This window comes from Paramisgurnus dabryanus, chromosome 4, assembly GCF_030506205.2.
Source record: "Paramisgurnus dabryanus chromosome 4, PD_genome_1.1, whole genome shotgun sequence".
Taxonomy (NCBI): domain Eukaryota; kingdom Metazoa; phylum Chordata; class Actinopteri; order Cypriniformes; family Cobitidae; genus Paramisgurnus; species Paramisgurnus dabryanus.
The window spans coordinates 21,976,419-21,987,108 of record NC_133340.1 but is presented as its reverse complement, the minus strand read 5'-3'; the positions used below and the strand labels follow the sequence as shown (position 1 = coordinate 21,987,108).

At 36.0% G+C, this 10,690-nt stretch overlaps 1 protein-coding gene across 7 annotated transcripts; it reads left to right on the top strand.

The window, feature by feature from the left end:
- The first annotated feature begins 2,137 nt into the window (after window positions 1–2,137).
- On the top strand, window positions 2,138–10,496 carry zfyve27 (zinc finger, FYVE domain containing 27). Of its 7 annotated transcripts, none has more exons than XM_065295086.2 (13): window positions 2,140–2,372; window positions 2,749–2,985; window positions 3,180–3,521; window positions 3,598–3,693; window positions 3,867–3,979; window positions 4,155–4,276; window positions 5,084–5,155; window positions 5,554–5,574; window positions 5,779–5,799; window positions 7,747–7,885; window positions 8,257–8,303; window positions 8,923–9,004; window positions 9,086–10,496. In XM_065295086.2, the coding sequence occupies exons 2-13, from the start codon at window positions 2,750–2,752 to the stop codon at window positions 9,151–9,153; spliced, it is 1,359 nt and encodes a 452-aa protein (XP_065151158.2). In that variant the 5' UTR covers window positions 2,140–2,372; window position 2,749; the 3' UTR covers window positions 9,154–10,496. The 7 variants fall into 7 exon arrangements, with proteins under 7 accessions (XP_065151157.2, XP_065151158.2, XP_065151159.2 ...); XM_065295089.2 differs by lacking the exons at window positions 5,554–5,574; window positions 5,779–5,799 and adding an exon at window positions 6,636–6,692 and having other exon boundaries at window positions 2,186–2,372; window positions 3,180–3,250; window positions 3,335–3,521; XM_065295091.2 differs by lacking the exon at window positions 5,779–5,799 and having other exon boundaries at window positions 2,186–2,372; window positions 3,180–3,250; window positions 3,335–3,521.
- Window positions 10,497–10,690: the final 194 nt, after the last annotated feature.

Sequence of the window (10,690 nt, the reverse complement as noted above, 5' to 3'; positions counted from 1 at the left end):
GACATCGAAGACAACATGATTACCAGAGATTCTTATTATAATATTCATTTTGTAAAAGATGTTCAGTCTACGTGTGTGTGTGTGTGTGTGTGTGTGTGTGTGTGTGTGTGTGTGTGTGTGTGTGTGTGTGTGTGTGTGTGTGTGTGTGTGTGTTTCCTGGTTTTATTTGTGAACCATTAGATGTTACATTAGATGAGAAAGTAATTTAACGAGTACCGGTCTAGAAATATCTTGGTTTCCTTTTAGAAGAAAGCTTGTCCTTCAAGCTACACATTGACTTTTTGACAAAAAAAAACTAAAGCTGGGATTTTATTATAGAAACAAAGGCTGTTTCTCTTTTAGTATGAGAAAAACACTCATACAAGCAACTTTTCTTTCAATGCTGGATTATGGGGATATTTTATATTTGCCTGCAAATCATTCTTCGTTGAAAATGCTGGATTCAATATATCATGCAGCATTAAGATTTGTAACTAATTCTAGTTTCCGTACTTATCATTGTAGTTTGTACAAGGATGTTAGATGGCTATCCTTGCAAAATCGCAGGCTGGAGCATTGGCATATTTTTCTCTTTAAGGCCATACTTCACAAACTGCCTACTTATTTATGTTCTCTTTTGACTCTTAAAGTAACTTCCAGAGAAGGTAATCTTCGGTCACATGGACAAATCATGTATGACGTTCCACAAACGAGAACTGTTTTTGGTGAAAGTGCTTTTAAATGTTTTTCCACCGTTATCTTGGTATAATTTGAAAAACCAAATAAAATTGGACTACTTACCAACAATGACACTGTTTAAAATTAGGATAAAGGACCTTCTGAGTACTAAATGCACATGTGCTGTTACTGACCGCTGTTGCTACTGTAATTTTGTTAAGGTGATGTCAAAATGTAAATAGCTTTTTCTTTTTTGGTGTTAATGTTGTTTGTGTTATTTTGTTTTCATTGAATATTTTAACTCTGGAACTATTATTCTGCTGTCTTGGCCAGGACTCCCTTTGAGAAAGAGATTTTGTATCCCAATGGGATTATTTTTCTGGTAAAATGAAGGTTAAAAAAATTATAAAAACAATGAAGATAAAATATCAGTAGTACTAGACTTGCCTTATCCACATTAACTCTCAGTTCTGCAGTGGGGATATTTTATTTTACCAGGAGATTGTGCATTTGTTATTTGTAACTGAAGGAAATGATCTAAACTGCTGTGAATACTGTGTGAATAGAGTCCGAAGAATCATAACAGCTTATCAAACATCATTTTGATAAGACCAGACATAAAGATTCCTGGAGATTTGAAAGAGTATGATGCGAAAAACACTGAATCTTATTAGGTGTAGCTTTTTATCTGGTATTCTTAATTTTTCTCTTTCACATTATTTTTTATATATGCATATCAATTTCTTCTGATGATTAATAAACATGAAAATTTTATGAGTTTGTAGACAAGCTTATTAAAGTTTTTTTTTTGTAAAAGAAATGAAGTGTTTATTTAAATAAAATATTATTTCCAACAATATTTTCAACAATTACTGGGTAGCGTTGTTGCACAAATTTGACGCTGTGAGAATGAAAGGGACATGTTTTAAATTGACCAAATTACATTTCTTGATGTATCTTTCGCGCGCTATGGCAGACAGTGTGGACAGATAATCTCGACATGTTTAATCTGAGTGATTTCTTAAGTTATTTACGCCTGCCGGCTGTGTACGAACGTTTCTTAGTTTATTCCGCTATTTTGTATGGAAGTCTGAGAAGTCTAGTTTGTTTTTCCCTAAAAGTGGGCGTGAACCTGTTCAGAAACATTCTATGACGCAACTTTTTCTTTTCTTTTTTTCTCTCTCCTTTTTGTTAATTTATTTATTTTATATAGGCTTGTTGATTGTAAAATAATTGTATACTTTTGTTTAATTGCATATTTCTCATTGTACTATTGTTGACTGCAAAAAAATTAAAAATAAAGATACGGGAAAAAAATATTGACGTGACAAGTATCTGCAACAGTATTTGGGCTTGTTGTGATATAATGAAATTATTTTAAATTATCCAACAGAACGTTAGAATAATATTACCCGCAGAACTGAAAGTATTACTTGAACTTTAAATGAAAATAATGAAGCTATTATTAGGGCACGAACATCAAATGTATCGATGTGATCGTCGCTCGTTTTCTGACTGTGATCGTGTCTCTCTCTCTTACATCCACTCATCAGCCTGTAAAGTGCGGAAGCAGCCATCGATATCACCGACGATCAGTTTAATTTAAATAACTTAAAGGTTTTTTTTCGTATGTTAACACATTTCTTCACGTTAAAAACTTACAGTTATGTAATGAACTTGTGAGGAAAGAAAACGCTGTGTTAAAAAATATAAAGGTGAGTTATAGTCTGTTGTGCTTGATGTCGTTTTCTGTTATTGTGTAAGTAATGGTAGTATGCATTGTGTTTATTTAATAACGTTCACGTTTTATTACTGTCATGATTAAGAAACGGTTATATTCTTGTCTTAAGAATTGACACTTAAAGTGTTTTTTAATCTTTGTCAGTTCTAGTAAATCTAGTAAAATGATCTGTGTATTTGCCAATGTTATGACACTTTTTAGATTCAAATTCAAATAGATTTATTGGCATTGTAAAATATGTCTTGCATCGCAAAAACTTAAAAAGATTAAATATACATGTTAACACACAAATGAAGATGTTAAAAAATTAAAAAGTATGTAAGATGTTATCATCATGTTTGTTGTCCCAGCATGCAAAGCGGCACCTCCTCTTCCTCTCCTCCTGAGACCCTACAGGCGGTTGGAGACCGAACCGAACTAACCCAGCTGACCACTAAAGATGCTTCATCTGGGGACAGCTCATCAGAGCTGGCCAGCCCCAAAGCATTGACCTTTGACCTGCTCAACATGGTGATCTCCTTCAAGCGGATGGCTATCTTCATGGAGCCCATCACTGACACGGTGGAGGTGCTGCGGTACCTGCTCGGGTGAGAAGTCACTTCCATATTTTGTGCAGGTTCCAGAATGTTCATTCAATCCCATCATGCATTTCTCCTTTCTATACTGTAGGTGACTGAATGCTTTTTTGTAACAACTAGATACTACATGCATTTCTGAATTATTCATGCTGATATATGTAGCCGATGTAAACAGCTGTCACCCTGTGAATGTGTGTTTTTAGATGGAGAATGCCCGTGTTCTCCATGTTTAGTTGCATCCTGCTCAACGTCCTTTTCTTGACTCTGAGTGAAGGTAAGACGGGCATAAATCTGACAAGTGCTTTGTCCAATCAGAATCAAGTATTCTCAAAAGAGGCTTCTTTCTGTACGCCCTCAGGGTTGTGGGTCTCTCTGCTCTTGTTGGGGATCTCAACTCCAGCTGTGTTGGGTTATATGGGCGACCGCTGTAAGGGCGTCACCAGTGAGATGGCTGTCCAGAGGAAGAAACACTATGCGGTCCAGCGCAGAGATCTTCAGACGGTGCACATGAGCAAACAAGAGGCCATGCAGGAGGTCAAGGGCATGTAGGTGTTCAGGACGGTCATGTTCGTAAAAGGGTTTAAATAGTTAGACTGAGCTAAAATTGTGTTTGTGTTACAGGCTAAAACGCATAGATGATCTCTTGACCCAGGCGTGTGTGTATGCAGAATCTGTGTATAAGGTTTTATATTGGGAGAGCCATGCAGTGTCTTCCATGTGAGTATTAAACCTCGCACACAAACGCCTCTCCTACCCACTTTATTTTATTCGCTGTTGGCTTTTGTGTAGTCTGCTGTAAAAACAAAAACTTATTGTATTCCCATTTGTACTAGCACAAATGATCATGTGATGAATAAAAGGTATTGTTTATGGTGTTTGGATATGTGCAGGTTTTACGGTTCTGTACTGGCTGTGGTGTGTGTACTGTACACGGCTCCTGCCGGTTTTAGTCTGTCTGTACTCAACAGCGCCCTCTTCTTTTGGAACAAAGACTTCTGCAGAGGTCAGTAACTTTAACTAAGTCTCATCCTGTGGGAAGTCCTTGGCCATAATAACCTATGGGCCTTAGGAAGTCTGGCTTAGCAAGACTCATTGCAAACAAATATTCATCTCTTGAGTTTGTGTACAAAATCAACCACGCATAGCACCTTTCTCACCTGATGTTTTTATTCCTGCAGTTCTTTTGGAGCTGAAGGAGTTTGTTCACCCGAGTCAGGTCCAGCTAGTGGAGGAAGCTGAACCATGCGAGTCTGATCAGGGACAACTGCAGGACCGCACACCCACCCCTACCAGTGTGGAGGTGAGAGATAATGACTGAGAGTTTATCTCACTGTGAGATTAAACATCTGAGAATTTCACTTAAACAAATATAAAATCTTGTGATGTCATAACAGCACATTTGTTGCCTTCTGTTCATGGTGCTCTGTTTATATCAGGGGTGCCCAAACTTTTTCCTACCAAGGGGCAAAAATCAAACCTGACTGAGGGCTGTGGGCCCGAAAGTAAATGTTGCTGTGATATATTAAAATTGTAATTTATAATTTTCTAATATTTAAAAAATAAATAAGATAACGTTATCCTGTTTATGCATAACTAATTAAAAAACATTTTTAAAGGTAACTTTTTTAAATTTCCTTTTGTCTGTGTGCCACTGCCTCGACCTCACCATTATTAGCCTATAGTACCCGAGTTCGTTGAGTTACATGACGCATGCTATACACCTTCAAGTATGCATGTACATTCAAAAAATATTCACTTTAATTCCTTGCATTTATTTCAATTTACATTTTTGTAATGTACAAATAAATGTTTAATTAGAAATATGAACATCTGCGTCAGTGACGTTTATCCTTTTTCCTTATCTCACGTGGCATGACAGGCCAAATTAAAGATCTTTGCGGACCAACTTTGGCCCACGTGCCCTAGTTTGGGCACCTCTGGTTTATATAGACATGGCGGTTAATTCAGCACCCATATTGTTATTATTACTGAGCATGTCTATTATACAGTAAATCAATGGTTTTTGGCACAATTAGCCTAAAAGTGATCTTTCAATATATCTATAATGTCTCTCCATGTACTCTATATGATTATATTTCCTATAAAGGATCTGTCGCCTGGCAACATTGAAGAGGCAGAGGAGGCGGAGCCTGATGACGAGTTTAAAGATGCAATAGAGGTCAGGAAAACCTCTCTCTTTCTCTGTATTTGTTCTTTCGAGGGCTGTCAAATGATTATTCGCGATTAATCACATACAAAATAAAAGTTTGTGTTTGCATAATATATGTGTTTATTTATTAATTATATGTAAATATACAAACATTCATGTGTATGTATAAGAAACATTAACCTGTGTGTGTGTGTTTATATATATATTTATATTTTATATATTTATGTAATATATAAATAAAACCTATTAAATATAGATATTACACACAGTACACACACATAAATTATGCAAACACACTTTAAATTTGTATGCGATTAATTGCGATTAATCGTTTGACAGCCTTAGTTTTTTCTCTTTGTATTTTTAATCTCACACGTTCTCCTATTTCTGCTATTGGCTTACTCAAGGAAACTCAGCTGGTGCTGCCGGTGAGTAGCTCCCTCTAGTGGAATGGAGACTTGTAGCGTTAACGTTAGACTGAGTGTACAGATAATGTATGTGTGTGTGTGCACGAGTGTAGATATTAATCTTTTACTAACTACCATTGGTCAGTAGTGGTTTTAGTTGGATGGAGAATTATATGGTGTGTACTTAAAAGTTTTTCACCTTTGACCTTTACTTTGCTTTCCAAGGAAACTCCTCTGGCTTTAGTGGTAAGTTATAGAGTTAACAGGAGCTGTTAGTATTTAAGTACATTTTCACAAACTCTGTACATGAGTGTAGAAACCACCTGCTCTCCAACATTTGTCTTTGTGTGTGTAAGTTTAGGGACACACCAAACCGACGCCAACAAAGTAGCATAGACTGTGAGGTTGGCTCAAGTGGCATTTATAGTCGGCTGTGCGTAGCCTGTTGTGAATCTCGCCAACAATTTAACAACGCGTCCGTTCTACGTGGAATGGAAGCGCTTTGATTCGTCCACTAGAATCTCTCTGTCTGAAAATAGCCATTTCTGCTTGCCATTTCTCTTATGCACTGGTTGGCTATGCCAAGCAGCCAATCAGAATTATCTGACTCCCACGAGCACCAACGCCGATTAAACGTGCTAAATTGGCCAAAGAAATAGTGACAATTACTTACTTTAACCAATGGTATGGTTAAAAAAACTGTTCAAAACCAGCCTGTCGGCTTGGTGTGTGTCTATCTTAGTGTGTGCATGTTTATATATGAATGTTACTGAACGCACGATTTTCAAGACGTGAAAATGATGTCATAAATATGTTTTGTCTGCCTGCGTGTAAATTTCACATAACCTGTTGAGAACATGACATGGTTGTATATCACCCCAAATTAAAACAAGATGTCGATGTCGATGTGCCAAACGAAGACGAGATTCCCATGTATCGTGTTTTTTTTTGTACCCATAATGTTGAGTCTGACCACAAGTAACCTCTGACCACACCCTCAGGTTTTTATTGTAATCCATCATGTGTTTTGATATGTGGGGCATGACTAAAACTGTCTGGCCCTTGTTTTGAATGTAATGTAGGTGGGGCCTGTAACCTATTTACTACCAAAGGTTCTTTGGAGGCGGAGAGTCCATAAGGTGCCAAAAAAACCATTGTCAATCATAATCTCCGGGTGTACTAAACACACCCTTCATACTTTCCTCATTTGGTGGTTTTTGTTAATAATGATGACACACAAATTGGTGACACTTCCTTCAGGTCAGGGTCGATTCTCACAATATTTCTTTTCGAAAGGTAATTTTAATCTCACTGTGAGAAGGCTTGGGTCTTACTTGAGATTTGGTGAAGAGATGGGCTGCATTTAACCCCATCTTGTCCATTTAAAGGGGATTGATTATTAATGAATAAAAATTCTGTCATCATTTACTCACCATCATGTCGTGTCAAACCTTTATGAGTTTTACTAAGCTAAGAAGATATTTTAGCCTTAAATTTGGTTTGTAATGACATTTGGGTAGATAAATGATGACACTGAGATTATTAGAATGCCTGAAAGACTTTAAAATAATGTTTTACATGTCATGTAAAATGAAATCAGCCTAACCTTCACTAGACCCTGTATTTAGAGGGCTTTTCAGTATTATTATAGTGTCGTGCTTGGCACAAAGAAATCTGAGAACTTTCACAGTTATCAAATGACCGCAGGAAATCATTAAAGCTCAGCAGCCCAACAACATGGGCTCAGATTTACTAAAGTCAGTCACATACATCCATACTCTATGCTGATGGAAACCTCAGGTTCTGATGACTTCAGTAAATCAGTCATTTAAACTCAAAGCCCTCTAGATACAGAGATAAAAACATTGACTAATGCAGAGAAATAACCTTCACACACCTTTAAATCTGACCTTCAACAGTATGCTGCTTTTGCATCTGTGTCACTAACAAATTTTGTGATTTCCAAGATTTCTAACACTGACTTTCTGGTTTGATTTCTAACAATTACGATAATTCAAGCCATATCCTGAAAAGTATTACATTGTGATAAAACCGAGGTGTGCAGGTTTTTTCATGTGCTGGTTTGTTGACTGATCTTTTGGAGCTCGTGGGTTTACCTCTATCATCACTGTCCTCTCTTCCTGTTAGTCTCACGATGAATCTGATATATTTCTGTGTGTTTATGTCTGATAGGATGATGATGACGTGTCTTCTGTCACTCCTGAGTTTGACACCGTATCTGACAACGGGTTGTTGAGTAGAAACGAGCCCATCCGAAGTAAAGTCTCCAAACTCACGGAGAAACTACGCAAGCGGGTTCCCTCTAACACCGGTCTCTTACACTTCTCTTTCTTTATTTACTTCTTTATAATTTTTGTATTTTTTTAACAGGGACCATGCATACCAAAAGTGTTATGCCAGAGTTAGCAATAAAGCTAGTTTGCATCTGCAGATGTTGTTACATAAATTTACAATACTTGAAGACACTATAATATACAAGAGAAAATGGGAAAAATATCAAAGAAATCACAATTTCATCCAATTTATTCACCATACCACATTATAAAATGTACCTCAATGATCAGATACTTGATTTTTATTTAGCCATGACTTAGTTGCTTTATACATAGTACATTTGAAAGTACGCATTATATACAAACATATCCCTCTGTTTATAACCATAATTCATTTATCTCTTCACAGGAAACTGTTTCCAGTGTAATTCAGCGTTTTCTGTTTTAAAGAAAAGGGTACAACCTCCAGTCCTTATTAAAGGGGTCATAGCATGAAAATCCATTTTTAAGGGCTATAATTGGGGTCCCAGTGCTTCTATCAACTTAAAAAATCTGAAATTAACCCAGTAACTTGGTTTTGGTAAACCATTCTCTGCAAGCATGTGAAAAAATTTGGTTGTGTGGATTTCACCTGTTTTGTGACGTAGGTCACGAGTTTTATTACAATAAAACCGCACCTTAATCTGCACTATCCAACCACGGCACTGCAATTTTTTCCGAGAGAAAGAGAGGAAAAATAATGATTTACAGCACTCTTCAGTTTCACCATTATGGTGATCAGTGTTTGCATTTTATCAGCTTTTTTGCATTTTAAAAGACACACCCAAAAACGGCACGTTTTTGCTGATACCTACAAAGTGTCAAATTTAACATGAAATAAAAAAATTCTGTGGGGTATTTTGAGCTAAAACTTCACACATGCGCACTGGGGATATCAAAGACTTATTTTACATCTTTGGAAAAAATCTCATAATATGACCCCTTTAAACATGATTTTCTATTTTAATCTTACCATTATGTTTTTTATTGTTATTTTAATGGATTTATTTAGTATAACATTGTTTCATTTTTGCAGAGGAGCTGCAGTAACTGTGGTGTCAGTTTCTGTGCTCGCTGTTGCTCTTACAAAGTGTTCAAGTCCAGTATGGGAGCCACAGGTAAGAACAACACCTGTATGTTCTGGAGCATATCCAACTTAAAACCTTGTTTAATGCACCTTTCTTTTTCTGCTTCTTCAGCTCCTGAGGCCCAAAGAGAGACTGTGTTTGTGTGTAATATGTGTAATATCTTCCTGAACACCAAGTAGGTCACCCCCATGCTCAAAGACCATTGCAAACCTGTGCAAGCCCCTCAACAGCATAAACTACAAGTGGGCTAGTTAGGGAATATTTGACATGGAGGACCAAAATCCTGCGTTTGATGCTGCCTCTGCTTTATCGTGTCGGCCCCAAAAAGTTGTGGACCCTAAATACAGTCCTTTACTTCTGGTTGATGACATTTCCATGGGCATGTCTAAAAGAGCTTTCCCAGGCAACGCCAACACCAAAACCCTTTTTTGGCCTCTTTATCGAGCATCCCTTTCTGAATTGCAGCCCTTTATAGGAGTTATATCAAGATTATTGTACTGGATACAAACTCCAATGTTGATTTCAGATTTGAGCATTATAAATGAATTCTATTTATTTATTAGTTTCGTTTAAAAGATTTTGAAATATGCTGCTCAAATGAGTTGATCGATTTTTCACCTTTCAACTAAACTAGTCACTTTTCTGTCTGCTTTGATTTCTGTCCCTTGATTGTTTAAAAGTTGATTGTATATTATTTCTATTATTTATATTATTATGTCTAAACAAACTTTTATGGGACTTCTTACAACCAGTTCTTAATTTTACACAAATCAAAATAATGTTATTGTATTATAAGTGATCTGTTGGTAAATGGGTATAGTATGAGATCACACTGTAAAACATTCTTGGCTGCCTTAAAATGTTTAGTTGAATCAACTCAGATTTACAAGTTATTTTAGCTTAATATTATTTATCTTGACTAGAGACGAGTTGTTAAAACTTATAAAATATATTCGAAAGAAGTCAACTTTATTTTATAAGTTATAGCAACTCATCTCTTATCAAGATAAATAATAGCAAGTTAAATGACTTGTAAATCTTGAGTTGATTCAACTGATTAAGGCAGAAAATAATTTTTTGCAGTGCATGATGACAAATAATCACAGTAAATCATCTAATCCGATATTGTATTGCATTATAAAATCCTGTCTTTGCTGATGTAACATTTCTTTTGGATAACTAGGCACATTGTTGTATTAACTGCTGCCGATACAATAACTTCATGTGTTAAATATATTGTGTTTATTTTTTTTCAACATGCTTTGAGGTTGTGAATGTGATTTGTCTTCTGTGTTATTTTATTTGTCGATCTGATTATTGTCTGTAAGCCGAAGCTAAATGTAAAATCAGTGTTTAAGCAGTAAAAGAGGAGTGTGTACAGTATATCACACACTTGTGCTATACTCTATTTATTTAAACACGTCAACTCAGTGTCAGATCTGTTGGATTTCATATAACAATCGTGCGCTGTGTTTCACTGGTCAAATCTATGCTGTTACAGTAATAAACTTTATTAAATATTCTTTTAAATGTGGACTTTCTTGAGGAATGGTGTATAAAATGTATGATGATAGAAAACTGTTCCATATAAATACCTAATTTGCAAAAAAGCAATGCTACATAAAACAATTTTTAGTCAAAGTCTGTAGATAATTTTATTTACTAGATATTTAGATATTTAAGGTTCTTTATGCAAACATACAGCTCGACAAACAG